Source organism: Hakea prostrata, chromosome 11, assembly GCF_041222555.1.
Source record: "Hakea prostrata isolate BN-2017 chromosome 11, UWA_Hpros_2, whole genome shotgun sequence".
Classification (NCBI taxonomy): Eukaryota; Viridiplantae; Streptophyta; class Magnoliopsida; order Proteales; family Proteaceae; genus Hakea; species Hakea prostrata.
The window spans coordinates 4,391,906-4,412,211 of NC_142610.1; the positions used below are offsets into that span (position 1 = coordinate 4,391,906).

At 36.8% G+C, this 20,306-nt stretch overlaps 1 protein-coding gene across 1 annotated transcript; it reads left to right on the plus strand.

Moving 5' to 3' along the window:
- Nucleotides 1–6,840: 6,840 nt before the first annotated feature.
- Nucleotides 6,841–17,657, plus strand: LOC148999662 (uncharacterized). Its single transcript, XM_089140353.1, is given in 11 exon segments — nucleotides 6,841–7,492; nucleotides 7,694–8,798; nucleotides 9,164–9,388; nucleotides 9,475–10,670; nucleotides 10,754–11,439; nucleotides 11,441–12,777; nucleotides 12,888–13,692; nucleotides 13,821–13,899; nucleotides 14,001–14,062; nucleotides 16,394–16,985; nucleotides 17,085–17,657. Coding segments are annotated over 7 exon segments (5,643 nt in total). The 5' UTR covers nucleotides 6,841–6,980; the 3' UTR covers nucleotides 13,470–13,692; nucleotides 13,821–13,899; nucleotides 14,001–14,062; nucleotides 16,394–16,985; nucleotides 17,085–17,657.
- The last annotated feature ends 2,649 nt before the right edge of the window (nucleotides 17,658–20,306 follow it).

Here is a 20,306-nt window from a genome sequence, read left to right on the forward strand (position 1 = left end):
AACTTGTGTGTTCATCAAAATCCATCTAACTTGACTTGTGGGTTGCATGTTTAAGTTCACATGTGTGTGTAAAGGGGTAATTCACGGTGGGTTATTCTACATCGAATGGCGTTTTGCCAAGGTTTTTTTTTGTTTTTTTCTTCTTTTCCAAAGGGGAATTTGCCTGGGGTTCTAGGGACCTTAATGCTATTGGCCGACCTACATCCATGTCGATCCATGGACATGTGGGTTGAATGAATTAGGAATTGTGATGCTGGACCAAACATTGTGACCTAATTGAGGGAATCCTGCTAGAGAGAGAGAGAGAGAGAGCGAATTTTATACTTGAGCGAGAGATATATAATTGGTGAAATCCAAATTCTAACCTTTCTTGATTATCTTTAAAATTCTATTTTGGTTAGTTTATTAATGGGTCTTGCTTAATTCTTAGATAATGTTATTGATTCAGGGGTTGAATTAGTAACATAGGTTTGATCTAGGATAGTACATGGTTTCATTTCTCTGAATTTGGCCTTCTTAAGAAATGATATTTTATTTATTAATATTTATTTTTTCTTTTATAACAAGCAATTTAAAAATGGAGTTATATAATAGGCAAGACTGCCGCCCTAGCCCGAGAGACTACTACTTATCAAGATTCTTTGCAGTTAAATTCTGAATTTTGCTAATATAAAAAGAGCAAGAAATTGGTGAATAACACAAGCTTTGCTAAGTGTACGTACTCTATGGATATGGATTTCAAAGTAAATGATTTAATATCATAACTAATAGATAAACTCTTTAAGGGTTTTTGGTTCACTACATAAGTAACATTGATCTTTGACAAATGACGACCTTCTCCTCTACATGGATATTGGGGGTGTTATAACCAAACCAAACGATATTCTTTTAGTCCATGTGTTGTAAGGCTTTTCTTGCTAGCAAAGTACTTCCTTAATTGTATCAGATTGTATTTAGGGAAGATTCAACAAGTGACTCGAATGAATTAGGGATTGCGGTATTGAACCAACAGTGGTGATCTATGAGTGAGAGAGAGAAACCAAATTATATGCTTAATGACTGAGAGATAATTGATGAAATCAAAACTCTCACCTTTTTTTATCTCTAAAACTCTATTTTATTAGTTTTAAATTATGAAAAGTTGGTGGTTGACCGGCTATGTAAATTGTTTGGTTGAACAATCTTAAAAATCTTACAATTAAATGTAACAAAATTAAATATGAATTATCCATCATAAACCCTTTTAAATTAAATTTAATAGATTTAATAGTATGATTTATTTACACAACCATTTACCTATATTTATGTCTTAAATTATTATTAAGGTGGTTAACTATCGGTTTGATCCAGTTAGTACGTATGATAGTTTCAACTTATATGAATTAGCCCTCCTAAAAACATACACGAGTACACGACCATTCAGGCCAAGTGGGTGGGTGGCGTTTATTAAGTTTTTCTGGGTCCAAATAACTGACGGATTTTGCCGAAACTCTGAATTTTGCTGACACAAAAAAAGACCAATCACATGGTAAGCATTCATAAAAGATTTTGATAGATTTCCTATTTACTTTTGCAGGTTCAATAAAATCACGTACCAATGGAGTTTTCCGACCACACAAACATGTGGGATCCACAGGTAAAATTTTAAATTTTTTTAAATTATTTTTAAAAAGTATTTTTCACTGGTGAGCCTCACATGTTTTTAGGTTTTATAGGTAAAATTTGTTAATTTTTTGAATTCCATTTGAAAAGTATGAATACATGCCACACATGGAATTAAAAAAATAATACATACATATTTACTTTTCTTGGTGAGAAAGCATACATGGGGGTGGGGCACCCCATGGGGATGGAGTTTTATCGACTTTTTCAATTCCACACACCCCACATTGCATGTGCGAGAACCATGATTACACGGCGACCAACTTAAGTCTATGAGACCCTACTCAAATGACAGACGACTTTCGTGGAAACTTTGAATTTGCTAACAAACAAGAACTGATGACTAGATATTCCAAAACCACATTAATTGTACAGTTTCCAAGCAATTTTATGTTTGTTTTGGAATCCAACAAGGGTTGGTGCTGGTGGGGTGTTCCAAAAAAAGGCCAGCAAGGATCATTTTCCCTCTTTGTATTTACAGGTGCGGACTAAATTTGTAGCAGAAATGGACAATTTATTTCAAGGTTTTGAATGGGCTAACCGATTGAACCTTTTGAATGTAAGGGTGGAATGTTATTTCGTCACAGTGATGGTGTACTCATTCTTGCAACAGTCGAGAAACTTGATTCCATTCCTAGACGGTATGGATTGAAAAGTTTTTCAGTGTTATACGAAAACCAGCTGTGTTGGACTAACTAATTAAAGTACCCAAAAAACAGTTGAGGCTTTCTCCTTTACTCATGATCCAGGAAAATAACCATAAGATTCTCAATTTTTATTTGGTCATACTTTTGTAAGTTATATGCCATCTTATCCATATATATGAACGTAGTTAGTAAGTCTATGTCTTCTCTACCCAGCTGCCTATACTATAATACGCCCACACTCACATGACTGTGGGACCCACCTTGACAGTAAGGATGGATCTTAATACTAATGAATGTGAATGTATGACTATATGGACTGGCTGGATAGGGAGGATTCATACTCGTAATTTTATCTTTTTTTAAACCATGCTGAACTTGCTAGATGCAGTCTATTCTTCCCACTTTTTTCCTGTCAGCAATTGGCTGTTTTACCACATCATTTATAAATTGGCGAACCCAAACAAATAGCTTCATAAAAAGGACCCACACGTAAAAAAAACTCTTATTATAATTAAGTGAGATAAAGGGCTGACTTGACTGGGTTTCGCCAAACCTTAGTCTAACTCTGACACCCTTTAGGTTAGCTTATGTCCACCTAATCCTCACTCACGGTTGAAAAATCTTATTCCATCGTTACTCATCTTTGATTGATTCTAATCTAGCAATGTGTTGTGAATAAATTACCCCAACTCCAGTTCTTACCGATTCGACCAGATTCAGCCAATGATACGAGTCATTTTGCGGGTCCACCCGAAGGCTAAACAGAGGTCTAATCGTGACCATCCGATATGAGCTTTTCATCCGACGATCATCAGTGATGAAAGATTACATGAAAAGCCTATATATATGGCCAAGACACTGACAAGAGGTAAGACATTCAAATTCATACAGAAAAGCTCACACTCTTCCCGCTTGTTTTCCATTAAAGCTCTCAGAGAGCTCTAAAACCTTACTTCTTGTCAACTACTGACTTGATTGTCGGAGACAGAACACTAATCCAGCTGATCGGCTCCGTTTCTAACAATTTCATTCATCTTGCAGGGAAGTGTGAGTTTGAACTAGATCGATCGGATCTGAGAGTTTGGTGTGAGATTCCTGGTTCACAGACCTTGGCAAAATCTACACCAACACAATGCCAGGGTGGTCATGATTGGCCTAATTTGACTTTGATTAACTCTATATAGTTGGTGTCCTATTTGACCTTATAAGACGTACAAACATGTTTGAAGATAAAGAAAAATGCACCCATTTATTGGTAAATATATAGATTAAGAAACCGCCTTCAACAACTAGAGAGCTAACACAAAATCAGTTACAGATTGAGTTAGGTTGAATTAAGGGTCTCAATTGTATATTGAAATTGTTTAACTGTACTGAACCGTGTCATCTAAAACCGCACTGTACCGCATTGTTCAAAATTCGAAACCGAATTTCTTCCAGTACGGTTTCGGTTTCAAGTATTCATGTCGTCGATATGTATCGAAACCATACCGAATTGGTACCGTACCAAATTAAGGAATATAGATGTAATTTTATAATTAAAACACTTTACCTTTACCCTATTCCTAATTCGTTGTTTCAGTTTTTCGTTTTGTCCTTCACTCATCTTCTTAGATTTACTTGCTTTGTCTCTGTTAATGTCAGAATCTATCGATTGTTTGATCGCAATTTCATTAGGATTTTAATGAACTAATAACAAAAGTAGCATGAATTCATTTGTTCCAAAATTGTACCGCACTAGATACCGTGTTTAAACCGCTTTTGAAAATTCTGAAACCATACCGCACATTTTAAATTTAGTTCGGTACAACTCTGCTTTTAGGTATTCAAAGTTGGTACCGTACCGAATTACCGAAACCGTACTAATTGACACCTTTAGGTTGAATTGGGTCAAGGCCTCAATCAAGACCCCATCAATCATGACTCAAGGCTTACGTTTATCAACCCTTAATGCACCCTTAGGATTGAGATAAACCCAAACCCTATTCGGGGTAAAGATGGGTTTGAGTTATGAGGGCCAAATTTATACCCTTGGTTGTAATATTACAATTTGGGCCACCTCGGACAGCAAAACCCTAGGGGTATTAACTTAACTGATTATCAATTAAGGAAAACTTAATTAATTGTCAGCGGTTAGAATCACACCACAATATTGCTCATTATAATCAATTTGTTTGGGATCTTCTATTAGTACAAAATTTTACCAGAAGAGAGAGCTCTTACCCAAATTCTCCTCCATATATACATTACTTTGTTTTTCAATTAAAAAAAAAAAACCAATAATAAGAGCAAGAGAGTGAGTGAGAGTTCTTCTTTTCTTGATGTAGCGCATGGTACTTGCACCCAGACATCGTATATTCCTATAAAAAGACAAAATTGCTAGGAACAAGATGGAATTCTGACCTTTCTTATCCTTACAATTCTATTTTGTTAATTTAGTAATTTGTTTTGCTTAACTATTAGATAATGTTATCGATGGATTGAATTATTATCGGGTTGATAACTTATAGGCTTGATCTAGGATAATACGTCGGTGTTAAATTCTCTAAATTGGTCCTCATAGAAACGATACTCTATTCATTTTAAATAATCATGGTAAAAGACTTAGAACTCTTCTTTTGCGGGTGGGAAAGCACACAAGGCCATGTAAGAACAATGATTGGTGATCAATGATTTTAAAATTTAAATTTAAGCACACACGCCAGAACTTTATCAAAGTTGTAATGAGGACCTTTATTTTTATCAAAAGAAAAAGAAAAAAAATGAGTATAAGTTAACTCTGCACGACCATACCCAAATTAATTGTTTCGGGACATCAATGTATCTGGGTCCCAAATGACTGACACATTTCATGGGAATTCTGGATTTGCTTACATAAAAAGCAGCAAGATTTTGTTTGATTTCATATTTACTTTTTCAGGTTCAATCACGTGGGTGTGGGTGAGCACCATAATTCCACAAGGCAAACAGAGAAGAACAGAAAAGAAATATCATCATAAAAGTAGAATGCGCTGTCAATATCTCACCGACTAGAGAGATGACACGCTCTTCGCAAAAAATTTGTAAAATCAGTTCTCTCTCTAAAAATAAAGTGAAAACTCATTCTTGTGAAAGTAAAAGAAATACTTATAATATTCTGTACAAAATTCAAATATAACTAGAGTATAACTAGTCTAAGGAAGATGGAAGACTTTGTAATGCTTAAACTGCCGAAAAACAATCTAAATATAACTGCAAATAAAATTCTCCAAGAGAGAAACCTAGAAGAAAACTCTCGTATAGCTTCAAGCTCCACTAGAGTTGTTGAACTGTTAATCCTATATTTACACTGAGCTATCAAAAAATCCCACTCGTTAAATATTGATCTAATCCTCTGAGCTATTGGTCTTATCCTATCTCTATTAGATATCTTTGTAAATGAACCTTTTATTTTCTCAGCTATTTCGGGTTAAAAATATATGAATGTGTCATTCTTATAGAGAAGAAGGCAATGAGCGCATTCTAAGGTGTGAAACTAGAGAAATTCAGATTTCTCCAAGAAGTTTGAAATAATATGGAATTTTTTTTAAAAAAAATATTAAATGAATAATAAGATTGAGAGATGTTAAACATTTTTATCATCGTGGCATTGAACTATTTTTCGGCCACTTGTGTGTTTATTGAATCCAACTAATTCAACTTGTGGGTTGCATGTCTAGGTTCACATGTGAGTAAATGGGGTAATAATACATGGATGGTGGGTTATTTTACATTGAACGGTGTCCATTTGACTTGGTCAGGGGTTTTACAGATCTTAATGCTATTTGCCAACGTACATTGATGTCGATTCATGGACGTGTGATTTGAATGAATTAAGAATTGTGAGGCTAGACCAAAAGTTGTGATCTAATTGAGGAAATTTTGCTAACGAAATATTTGAATGAACGATAATAATTGGTGGAATCGAATTTTCAAACCTTTCCTGAATTGACCTTCGTCGGAAATGATATTTTATTTATTATTATTTTTTTTTATAACAGATAATTTTATATATTAAAAATGGAGTTATAAAATAGGCAGGACCACTGCCCTACCTAGCCCTGGTAGACTATTACTTATGATGATTCTGTGCACTTAAATCACACAATGAATTGTGTATTATCCAAACTTTACCATCCACCCATTAAAATATCAATTCATCATAAAGGGAGTACGTAAAGGATCCGGAGTTCTTCTTTTGAGGTGGAAAAGTGCGTAGGTAGGGTTTGTTAATTTTTTCAATTCCATATTTCCATGTGAGAACTGAGAAGTATGAATACACGGTGAGAAATTCAAGTGCCACACTGCCACGGGCTATAGAAAATTCCTTTTGAGGTGGGAAAGCATACATGGGGATGGATTTTTATCGGCTTTTTCAATTCCACACACATATCAGAGAAACATGATTACACGGCGACAAACTTAACTCTGTACGACCCTACCCAAAGGACTGACTGATGGCTTTAAATTCCAAATTCGTGGAAACTCTAAAAAGGAGAAAGTTTTTGTTACATTTCATAATATTTAATTACTTTTTCAGATTCAATCACATGAGTCAGCTCCATAACTCCACAATAATACATCCTCAAGAAAGACTCATTTGAACACACTACTATCTTCTCTGCAACTACACTTTTTTTAACATCCAACTCCATGGCGGCACAAGATTTGGCTTCTTCCTCCTCCTCTGCTGGATCCAATGCTATACCTTCTTCTGGCTACGATGTGTTTATCAGCTTTAGAGGCGAAGATACCCGCAATAACTTCATTAGCTTCCTTTATAAAGCTTTGAAGGATGCAGGAATCAACAATGCCTTCCTTGATAGTGCAAAACTACGGACGGGAGAAGAAATTAGTGAAGCCCTCCAAAGAGCCATCAAGGGTTCCAAGATCTCGATCCCTGTTTTCTCTAAAGGTTATGCAGATAGCAAATGGTGTCTTAGGGAACTTGCTCAAATGGTTCAATGCTACAGATCCGACAATCAACTAATCCTGCCCATATTCTTCTATGTTGATCCATCGGATGTTCGGAATCAGACTGGAAGCTTTGAGAATGCATTCCTATTACACGAGAAGAAGTTTGAGCCCCAAGAAGTAAAAAGTTGGAGAGAAGCCTTGAGTGTGGTAGGGAACTTGAAAGGAGATGTACTTCTCGATGACACTAAGTAAGTCTCCAACTCAGAATCTTTTTCTTAAGTTAGTCTCATAATGTATTTTTTATTTTTATTTTTTTCATTTGGTAGCAGTTAGAGCTTTAAGATTTCCAATCAAGAAATTCTTCAAATTTGTTTATTCTTTGGTTTACTTCGTATTTTCATCACCATGATCATTCTTGTGATTTTGTTTTTTATATAAATTAAATACAGGGATCAAGCAAAGTTAGTTGAATCAGTTGTTGAAAGGGCTCGACAGAAATTGGTCGATAGCATGGGCTTTGCTAAGTGCAAGTACTCTATTGATATGGATTCAAGAGTAAATGATCTATTATCTTTACTAGATATTGGCTCCAATGATGTTCGATTTGTGGGGATTTGCGGTTCCGGTGGCATTGGAAAGACGACTCTTGCCCAAGCTGTCTATAATAACATCCTTTCAACCTTTCGTAAGCACTCTTTTCTTTCAGATATTAGAGAAAAAGCAACAAAAAATGGTCTAGAGTCTTTGCAGAACCAATTTCTAAAGGATATTTTCAAACAAGACTTTAGCATAAAACATTCCGATATAGGAAAAAATTTGATAGAAGAAAGAGTTTGCAAGGAAAAGGTTTTTCTTGTTCTTGACGACGTGGATAGTCAAGAACATATAGATGCTTTGGCCGGCTCACTCAATTGGTTTGGTTATGGAAGTAGGATCATAATTACAACTAGAGATGAGCGTATTTTGAAATTGGCTAATGTTGATAAAGATAAAATATACAGGCCTCCATTGCTAGATAATGCGAACTCTCTTCAACTATTTAGTTGGCATGCCTTTCAAACTAGCCAACCTCCGAAAGATTATATGCAACTCTCACATGATGTGGTATGCCATTCTGGAGGGATACCTTTAATTCTAGAGGTATTTGGGTCTTCTCTATCATGTGTAGACGACGAAGACGAGTGGAAAAGTACGTTAAAGAGGTTGAAAGAAATTCCTCCAAAAGAAGTCCAAAGAAGGCTAAGGATAAGCTATGACAATCTAGAAAATCATTGTCAAAGAGAAATATTTCTTGATGCTGCTTGCTTTTTCATTGGATGGAAAAAAGAAGATGTAATCTCCATATGGGAAGCTTGTGGCTTTCATCCAAAATCAGAAATACCCAGATTAATAAAGAGATCTCTTCTAAAGTTTGATTTTGGAAAGCTACAAATGCATGATTGTATTCGAGATATGGGAAGAGAAATTGTCAAGGAAGAAAACAACATAGATCCAGGTAAGCGTAGTAGGCTATGGTCTTATGACGACATCGTTGAAGTATTCGAGGAACGTAAGGTAACAGATCTCTCACTCTCTCTTTGCCCCTCCCCATCTCTTGCATGTGTGGAAACACTATAACAAAAGTGCTCAGTAAACAAGGGCAATGTTTTAACTATGATATTGTCAGGATCCTTTATTTATACAATGAGGTACATGACGTTCTAGAAGCCAAATCACACTGAATCAATCATTGGATCTATAATAGAGTGATGTATAATTTTCTCTTTCAGAGGAATAGAGTGGTATGTACTTCATTGTACAAGGATCCAGACTTCAATGTTTACACTATTATTACTGTTAATTTTTTCTTTATCTCTTATCTGTATACGTAGTTTTGTTATCCATAAATTTCTACTTAATTGAATTACTTTTTATTACAGGGAACTCGCACAATAAAAGGCATGAGTTATCCCTCCTATGCTTCAAGGCCACCTATTAATTTAACTATGGAATCCTTGGGGATGATGCCCAATTTAAGGTTACTTAATGTTTCCAATTTTAATTTTACATGTCCCAATTTATATCATAGGAGTTTAGTTTATCTCTGGGTATCAGACAAGGAATGTGATCAACTTTGGAACGTCAAGTCTCCAAATGAATATAAGGTATATTATTTGACTTTTTATTTATTCCTTTATAATATCAAGTTTGATAGATTGTAATATACGAATGTTTTCTCTTTATTCTACAGCGATTTCAAAATTTGAAAATTCTCAAGTTTGAAGGATGTCACTCCTTATTGATGTCCCCAGACTTTTCATGGTTTCCCTCCTTGGAACAATTATATTTTTATGTATGTCCTTTGGTTGAGTTAGACGAGTCCATTGGGCAATTGTATCAACTCAAAAGTCTTACTTTCAAGTGGTGCAAGTCACTCAAGAAGTTGCCTGACTCAATTGGCAATTTAAGATCCTTAACCCAGCTTCACTTGTCTGGTACAATGATAGAAGAACTCCCATACAACATTTCTCGGATGAGTTCTCTCAATGAGCTTTGTCTTCGGCAATGCAAGTCACTCAAGAAGTTGCCTGACTCAATTGGCGATTTAAGATCCCTAATGAAGCTTGACTTGTTTGGTACAATGATAGAAGAGCTCCCAGACAGCATTTCTAAGATGAGTTCTCTCAATAAGCTTTTTCTTCACAACTGCAAGTCACTCCAGAAGTTGCCTGACTCAATTGGCGATTTAAGTTCCCTAATGGAGCTTGACTTGTCTGGTACAATGATAGAAGAGCTCCCAGACAGCATTTCTAAGATGAGTTCTCTCAATCAGCTTTTTCTTTACAACTGCAAGTCACTAAAGAAGTTGCCTGACTCAATTGGCGATTTAAGATCCCTAATCAAGCTTGTCTTGTCTGGTACAATGATAGAAGAACTCCCAGACAACATTTCTAGGATGAGTTCTCTCAATGAGATTCGGCTTGAGCAGTGCGAGTCACTCAAAAAGTTGCCTGACTCAATTGGCGATTTAAGATCCCTAATCAAGCTTGTCTTGTCCGGTACAATGATAGAAGAGCTCCCAGACAGCATTTCTAAGATGAGTTCTCTCAATCAGCTTTTTCTTTACAACTGCAAGTCACTCAAGAAGTTGCCTGACTCAATTGGCGATTTAAGATCCCTAATGGAGCTTGACTTGTCTGGTACAATGATAGAAGAACTCCCAGACGACATTTCTAGGATGAGTTCTCTCAATGAGATTCGGCTTGAGCAGTGCGAGTCAATCAAGAAGTTGCCTGACTCAATTGGCGATTTAAGATCCCTAATCAAGCTTGTCTTGTCTGGTACAATGATAGAAGAGCTCCCAGACAGCATTTCTAAGATGAGTTCTCTCAATCAGCTTTTTCTTAAGGAGTGCAAGTCACTCAAGAAGTTGCTCCGACTCAATTGGTGATTTAAGATCCCTAATCAAGCTTGTCTTGTGCGGTACAATGATAGAAGAGCTCCCGGAAAGCATTTCTAGGATGAGTTATCTCGATGAGCTTTTGCTTGTGGAGTGCGAGTCACTCAAGAAGTTGCCACGACTCAATTGGCGATTTAAGATCCCTAATCAAGCTTGTCTTGTCTGGTACAATGATAGAAGAGCTCCCAGACAGCATTTCTAAGATGAGTTCTCTCAATCAGCTTTTTCTTAAGGAGTGCAAGTCACTCAAGAAGTTGCCTGACTCAATTGGTGATTTAAGATCCCTAATCAAGCTTGTCTTGTCTGGTACAATGATAGAAGAGCTCCCAGAAAGCATTTCTAGGATGAGTTATCTCGATGAGCTTTTGCTTGTGGAGTGCGAGTCACTCAAGAAGTTGCCTGACTCAATTGGCGATTTAAGATCCCTAATCAAGCTTGTCTTGTCTGGTACAATGATAGAAGAGCTCCCAGACAGCATTTCTAAGATGAGTTCTCTCAATCAGCTTTTTCTTTACAACTGCAAGTCACTCAAGAAGTTGCCTGACTCAATTGGCGATTTAAGATCCCTAATCAAGCTTGTCTTGTCTGGTACAATGATAGAAGAACTCCCAGACAACATTTCTAGGATGAGTTCTCTCAATGAGATTCGGCTTGAGCAGTGCGAGTCACTCAAGAAGTTGCCTGACTCAATTGGCGATTTAAGATCCCTAATCAAGCTTGTCTTGTCTGGTACAATGATAGAAGAGCTCCCAGACAAACATTTCTAAGATGAGTTCTCTCAATCAGCTTTTTGTTTACAACTGCAAGTCACTCAAGAAGTTGCCTGACTCAATTGGCGATTTAAGATCCCTAATGAAGCTTGACTTGTCTGGTACAATGATAGAAGAACTCCCAGACAGCATTTCTAGGATGAGTTCTCTCAATGATCTTTGGCTTGAGCAATGCAAGTCACTCAAGAAGTTGCCTGACTCAATTGGCGATTTAAGATCCCTAATCAAGCTTGTCTTGTCTGGTACAATGATAGAAGAACTCCCAGACATTTCTAGGATGAGTTCTCTCAATGAGATTCGGCTTGAGCAGTGCGAGTCACTCAAGAAGTTGCCTGACTCAATTGGTGATTCAAGATCCCTAATCCAGCTTGACTTGTCTGGTACAGTGATAGAAGAACTCCCAGACAGCTTTTCTAAAATGAGTTCTCTCAATCAGCTTTTTCTTAAGGAGTGCAAGTCACTCAAGAAGTTGCCTGACTCAATTGGCGATTTAGGATCCCTAATGGAGCTTAACTTGTCTGGTACAATGATAGAAGAACTCCCAGACAGCATTTCTCAGATGAGTTCTCTCAAAGAGCTTTGGCTTGAGCAATGCAAGTCACTCAAGAAGTTGCCTGACTCAATTGGCGATTTAAGATCCTTAACCAAGCTTCACTTGTCTGGTACAATGATAGAAGAACTCCCAGACAGCATTTCTCAGATGAGTTCTCTCAAAGAGCTTTGGCTTGAGCAATGCAAGTCACTCAAGAAGTTGCCTGACTCAATTGGCAATTTAAGATCGTTAACCAAGCTTCACTTGTCTGGTACAATGATAGAAGAACTCCCAGACAGCATTTCTTAGATGAGTTCTCTCAAAGAGCTTTGGCTTGAGCAATGCAAGTCACTCAAGAAGTTGCCTGACTCAATTGGCAATTTAAGATCCCTAACCCAGCTTCACTTGTCTGGTACAATGATAGAAGAACTCCCATACAGCATTTCTCGGATGAGTTCTCTCAATGAGCTTTGTCTTCGGGAATGCAAGTCACTCAAGAAGTTGCCTGACTTAATTGGCGATTTAAGATCCCTAATCAAGCTTGTCTTGTCTTGTACAATGATAGAGGAACTCCCTGAGCTTCCCTCATGTTTGGTTGGACTTTATTGCGGAAATTGTCCGTCATTGGTTCGACTTCCTGCTTTGTCAAAGCTGAAAATGTTGAGAACATTAGAGCTTCAATATTGTGGAAAGCTGAAGGAAGTTCGGGGCCTTGAGGAAATAGAGTCCTTGTTCGATTTGGATACAAAAGGATCTTATAACTTAACAACACGTACTCATAAGAGGATAGAGGTGCGTGCCGGTCAACCAAGCTGTCATGTTTCGATCTGTAGAATTTATTATTTTGATTGATTATTGATGTTGTCATGCTTCTTTTCTTCTTTGTATCTGATCAATTGCAGGGAATTCTTACACAGTGCAACAGGTCGCCGGCCATTAGTTATGGTTATTCCTTGACTGCAAATCAACGGATCTATGATAATGGGATTCTTCTCTGTCTCGTTCTGGAAACATCCACCTGCCCTACCCCTAATCGAGCGAATGTAGACATTTCTGCTTCCATCCACCAAAAGAATAAAAAAATCAGGTGTATTCATACGTTGAGAGTAGGGGATGATAAGTATGGTACAGATAGCCATGTAATCCACATTAGTCATTTCAAAGGGTTTACCTGGTTTGGAGTTCCATTGCCGCAGGAAACTGATGCTATTGAGATTTCAGAAATCAAAGGATTCGGCTGTCGAGTAAAATTCTGGGAGGTCTTGTTCAAGAAGGGGGAAGTAATAGGCATGCAAAAGCCTTTCCAATATTTGAATACAGATTTGAATACCTGGAATTGGTCGTACGCGGATGACGATGGTGGAGAAATAACATTAGATTATTGGCCCAACCAGCTACAAATTAGTTTACCACCGGACTCTGTTTTTGATGAAAGGACAAAGAAGAAGAGGATGAATAGGAAGAATAGGAAGAAGATACGTTGAGATCACGTGGCTGTAGAGCTGGTCTTCGAAGTGAAAACGGCCATGATGATGATGGACCAGATGGGGGGAGTGTTTCTGTTTCTGTTTCTGTTTCCATCCCCCATTCTGTTCGTTCGTTCCCTGCTTTTCAGATCCTAATTCCAGTACGGACGACATGAATGCACAGTACTGATAGGGTGATGGGGATAATCGGGTCAAAGAATGCAATTGCATAATTTGAAAGGTTAGTTGAATAATCTGCCTTGCTATGTCCAAATTTGCAAACGAGTTCTGTTGCAAAGCATGAGTTGTTTATATGATATGATGTCTATCATGACCAAGATGATGAAGAGTTTCGTGAATATTGTACAGGAGAACTGGATGGAGATGCTTGAGTGGAAATGTGCATGAATGATGTAGGCATGTAGCTAGCCCATTTCGATATACCAAGGTAAACGGTTTTTGTTAAAAGATAGGGATAGCTTCTCGGACCATGTTAATTAGTTGTGTGCTAATTTATCTGGTTAATAATTCTAAAACCTTCTGTAACAGGACTTTGACGGTGCTAGCATGGTAGGACTTAGGAGTCAGTGGCTTGTACAGTAAGTGTGAAGGTTGGTTTGTAGATGCACTCTCTGTTAGAACGCTTATTCGACCCTTTATTTCTTGGGTTGCCTTGGTTCACTCTATCCTGAACCGGTGCCAGTTATTTTGATTGAACTGTGTGGAGCATATATATTATCCAATTTTTTGGGTCTTTTCATTTTCATTGCAAGGTTTGAGGTATTGTTTATTGGGTTTTTCATCTTCTTCTCTTTTGTGTTTTGGTGCTTGCTGTAGTGATTATTCATGGCTTCTTTTGCATGGTTTTAGAAGGTTTATGAGTCTCAAGTAAGATATTTATGTCTGAGTCATTGTACAAGAAGGTTGTGTAGGTTTGAACTTGTTTATAGTGGCATTGGGTTCAATCCTGAGTCCTGGACATATAGGTCAATCAATCAAAGTATCAAACTCTGCCAAAAAAACCTATTGTCTCGTTTTATGCTTTAATTTATCATGTTCTTGCACTGAGAACCAATCGTTATTCCTAACAAAAAGTCATGACCTGACTTAGATATACTACCATTTGGGTCTTCTTCCATTTCTCGTTTGAAAAACAATAAAACAAAATAATTGGATTTGAAGTCCAACTATTTTATTTTAAGAGCTCCACTATAATTGGATTTGAAATCCAACAAAAATATCTATCCTAAGGGAATTAACTTAAATTATTATCTTCTTTTTTTTTTGTTGAAAACTTAAATATTATCAATATCATACGTTTGTGCAATTTTATTGTCATCAGTTATAATCACACCACATTTTTCATTATGATCAATTTGTTTGGGATCTTCCATTAATATAGACTTTACAAGAAAAGAGAGCCTAAACCCAAATTTTCTTCCACTCATGATCATTAATTCATGGCTTAAGACAAAAGCACTCTGCAGCTACACAGCATATGCTAGTATTTCCTGCATCTATCTGGGGTAGAAACGTTTTCCAATTGAAACGACCAATTTTACATGTTGGATTACTTGTTACTTATATCCATTTGATAGGCAGGGAATGATTTAGACATAGCATATGTTTTTTTGAATTGTACAATATCTATCTCTAGGTTTAAAGTATTAAAGTATTCCACGATATGATATATGATACTAGTCAATACACATTCATGTTGGATACAATCAATACCATACATATGGATTTGTCTCTTTTTCCTTTTTCTTTTCTTTTTTGTTGCCAACCCCGGTTTCCAAGGCTTTGCCCTGACTAATCCGGCGGTGTTCAACCCGGGTTGCACACCTGGCTGTGGTGGCTGAGTCTCCCAGCGATGATTTTTGCATCCACAAGGTTTTGATACATCAAAATCTTGCTTAAGTGGACCAAGCTGCTTACCACTTGGACCAACCCCGTTGGTTGTCTCTTTTTCCTTTTAAAGGGCATATACTGGATTGCATTAAAGCATATTAGCCAATACAATACAATATATGATACGAGAAGATATAAACCTTTCTTAAAATCATTAGACCAATACGATATTTGATACCAATACTTAAACCTTGATCCATCTTATCATGTTTCGGGTTTCCCTAATTGCTTGAACTACCCACCTAGTCCCAAATGAAAATTGATTTTCTTAAAACAGCTAGAATTAATACATGAAGATTTTTTTATTGATTTGAAATGAGATCATATAATTAAATGTAAAATTTTTGATGGTTCATTTGGCATGCGGGATAACATTTCCTTTTTTTCTGGAGATTAGTTCTTGTATAAAATAGTTTTTACATTTTTTCTATGTTGAGAGGCCCTTCTTTGTTTGAAAATATGCATTGATGAAATATTACCAATCCAACTTGCAATATTAAAAGTCTAGTTTTTGAACGGGAACATAAGGAAAGAAAGCAAGATAAAGAAGATCTACAAGTAGTAGTGGGGGTGGTCTTGATAGGCCTTCACTTCAAGATCATTTGATCAAGTACTTGTCCACTTGATAGAAAATATTCTGCAAAACCTGTTCTTCGGATCTCTTTTCTCACTGTGTGTCCATATTTTGTAGACATTTGATAAATGGGTGATTGTGCATATCTTAATCCAAACCAAAACACTCTTTCTTTGTATCTCCACGTTCAAAAACAAATGAGTTACCTGTTTAAACTAGGAGACACCTAATAATACTAATTTGTTCTTGATAACTGCATGGTGCCGTATCAAATACCTATAAAACGGCACTATGCGGTTTCACTAAATGTTCTTCCACCCTTAAAATGTTAAAACAGACACCTGCACAACGGACCATGCTGTTTCATCACTGAGGATTAAATTTTAAATCTTTAGTTTTTTTTTTTTCTTTCCCCTTTTTGAACAATTCTGAATTCTTCTGTGTTTCATCGTTGCAGGTTCGAGATTACATCCGTTCAGCAGCATTGTATGACCCAAAACATGGGTATTTTTCTCAAAGATCGGGTTCTGTGAGCTTGCTACCTCATGTTGTATATCTAAGCTTCTGTTTGATGTACACTCATTTGAATCAATCAACTAAGGAAGTTGCTGCGGCAATGGTACTGTTAACAACTGCAATCAATCTCTTGCCATTTCAGATGGTTAATACTTGGTTAACAGAGGATGATTTGCTTCGGTGAACCAGCCTGAGGGAGCTAATCTATCAGAGATGTCAATTCCTCTTCAGTTTTAGTATCATATTTTCATTTGAGTTGCAGTTCTCAGTACTTGCCCTGCTGCAGCTCATTTCTTAGAAGCATCTATTGTTTAGCAAGTTTTTTTTGGATGTGCACTTCCCAAAACAGCTATTAAGTTCCCCAGAAGATTCGGACATTGGTTTCCTAAGGAGTGATAATGCTCAGAAGTATGTTAAGCAGCTCCCTTGTGTCCCAAAACAACCATTTTCTAAGAAGTTTCTAAAGGTGTCCCGGTTAGCCATTGATCTTGCTGAGAAAATGCTTGTTTTCGATCCTAGCAAACGGATAACTGGTATGTTTTTCACTGATGCATTATTGTTCTTTCAGCTGATTTTTTTTGTATCTTTGCAAATTCTGATAAGTATTTGTTCCCTGTGATATCTGTGTGAAGTTGATGAAGCATTTGTTGGGTCCGGCAATTTAAACATTGGAGGCCCATGTCTTTAAGTGAACCAAATAGGGTTTATTTGAAAACCATTTTGGAGATGCCGCACATGGAGAAGAAAAACGCAGAAAACAGAGGAGAGAAAAAGAAGAAACGGGAGGAAAAAGAAGAGGATTTCTAGTTTCTTCGGCAAATCCGATGGTAAAACATTGTCGAATGAAGTGAAATTTGAAGGGAATGGTCGTGACTCCTAGCTCTTCATATCTGACGGTCAGAATATCATTCTATCACAGTCTCCAGCAAACGGAGTTTGCAGCTTCACGCCCTTGAATTCTTATTCACGAATGAGGGAAAGCCAACAGAAAGATTCGATTCTGACTTCGTAGAGCCGGTGCTGCTGCCTCGAAAAACCTCTCTGGTGACTTCTTTCCATCTCTCTGATTTTCATTTATTTAATGATGTAGTTGTGGCTTTCTGTTTCTCTAGTGCTATCTGTTGGTTGGATACACATTGTTATTATCATTTGGTCATAGAGGAAGTTTGGGTGGACTCCGATAACAGTCCCGTGGTTTTTTTCTCTTGCGGGTTTTCCACGTTAAAAATTCCTGTGTGTCTATTGTGGTTTGTTGAATGTTTGATCCATTATTCTTGTGGTTGTTGTTTTAATCTACACTAACATATTATTTAGCCTCCCATCAGCATTGAACCATCCGTATTTAAGCAGTCTTAACGAGATCAGTGAGAAGCCGATTTGCCCATCCCCTTTGTGTTTGATTTTGAACAGTCATCCTTAGATGAAGAAGATAAAAAAGAGTTTATATGGAGGGAGTCTCAGAACTTCAACCTTGATCAAATGTTGGAGTAGTTAAAGCTTCTAATTTGTACAAGAGATTTCTTTTGAGTGGGTGAAACAGTACCCACAAGTTCTGTTGTGTATGAAGAGTTTACAGAGTTCAACCTTGTTATGAATCCAAGTTCCAGTTCCCAAGAAAAAATTGCTAGTGAAGTTTTAAGTTCTGCAAGTAATCATCCGTAGACTCTTAATAAACCTTACCATCAACCCTGCCCCTTCAAAATTTGTAGCCTGAGAATACCTCGCATTCAAAATTTAGACTCCATGACACCCATTGAAGAATTATTACCAAATGCTCAAAATAACAGAGGACAAAAATGCACAAAAAATAAGCCTCGTACGTTATCATTAAAAAAATTCCTATGGTATTTAATGATACAATTCTCATAGGGTGCCTGCTCAGTCCCTCTGGGATCCTGCTGGATAACTCATATCAGGGTTGCTGCCAATGATGGTCATTTGTGTTGTATGGATGCTTTTCCACCGCCTACTGCAATATACCCTTTTTCTCAAGATGAAGTTTCAATTCCTGGCTCTTGGATCTGAATGGGTGTTCTTGACAGGCTTGCTTCTAGCTCATTCAACTCATCCATGTCCACGTCGTCATCATCGTTGTCATCAGGAAGAACTTCGGCATCAACAGCAGCAGCTGTTGAACTACTTGGCGCCTAGGAGGCAGATTCATCTTTAACCTGAATTCAACTCGGACAATAAGCTAATGGCTAAAAGTGAAGGCTGTACATGCCAACTTTTAATTTATGCTCATGTAGATCATATAAGTGGGCTCATAAATGGAAAGCTGGCGTGCATGATGCCACACCTTAACAAGCTAATGACATTTCCGTCACCCTTCCAGGAATAAGTAACAAGAATTTCAAGCTGTACACAAATGTCAGACATGCAAATGCCTCAAGTGGATCACATCAAGTGCAATTCCAATCCATTCAATTACCCTGCCTGGTAGGTAGGGGTGTAAATGGATAACTGAAATCCGCTTTTGAATTCGAATCCACATTCGTTTAGTGGTATCCGAATCCGTCTAATTACTAATAGGATGCGGATATGGTATACCCCTTTCTTACCGATTATTATCAATCCAATAAAATTATCCGATTAATTTAGATTTATTTTTCTTATTTTTATAAATTTGTTACTTGAGTGTGACTATTTTTCTAGATTTTTTATGAAAAAAAAACTATCAAAGTTGCTGAATTCTTAAATTTCAAACTTAGTCATCACAAATAAAATGATAAAGATGTAAACAAGTAGTCGAAAACTTGACTCAATCTGTATTCATGTTCATTTAGAAGAATCTATTTAAGAAAACAACTATCAGATTATCATCCGAATCCAATTGAATCCGTCTAAAAACCGATAGGATATTATTCAAATCCGTCCGAATATAATAGGATGCGGATATGGTTACCACTATCCGATCCAAATCTGGTCCATTTACACCCCTACATGTAGAGGCATGTATTTGGCACTACAAACATGCTCCAAAAAGCTAATAGTATTAATTAGGCATAAAATATCCAGCAAAAAAAAAAAGGAGATTAAAAAAAAACCAAAAAAGAAACACATATTAACAAAGTCAGGACATAAAAATACATACTACCACAAAAGTAACAGAAATCAAGGCTAAAATAGACAAGATAACCAAAGAAATGATAAATTTTCCAGTCTTGGGATTAATAAATAACTATAAGGCCAATGATGCAATGCTAGTACTTCGAAGGAACTTGGGATTAACTGGCTGAAGGGTAGGGTTGCAGCTGCTTCACAGAAAAGATTGCTACACTAATACTTACTGGAAGGGAAAACAGAACAATCTACCCAAATGCTAATACAGAAAAGATTGCTATACTAATAATCATTGGAAAGGGAAAACAGAAAAATCTACCCAAGGCTAATTCAGTGATTGACCCTACCCTAGTTATTGAAAAAAAAGAAGGGAAAAAGCCCATGCTCCTTCACTTTCATCATGCTCCATTATTTTTGGAGGAAAAAACCATGCACTGAGTAAATTTTACGCAGAAATGAAGCAAGCCTGAACAGTGTTAATCAATCATGTTCATAAGGTACATATCAGCGAAGTTGACTTGTCCGGTAACTGCTGTTTGAACACATAAGAAAGTCATTTTAAAGTAAATAAATGTATTCAACAAGCAGTGGTCCGGTGATAGTCAAAAATATATTAGGCCAACCATCAATGCAGAAACCAAAGAACTAAAGAAACAATTTTCCACCAATCTAGCAGTGTTGGATATATCCAACTTGGTTCCTTTTAAATGTATAATCTCCCTGAATTTTCCCCATACAAGCAAAATTAGATACCTTAAAAGGTGCTAGATAGCAAACATTAACAATTTTCT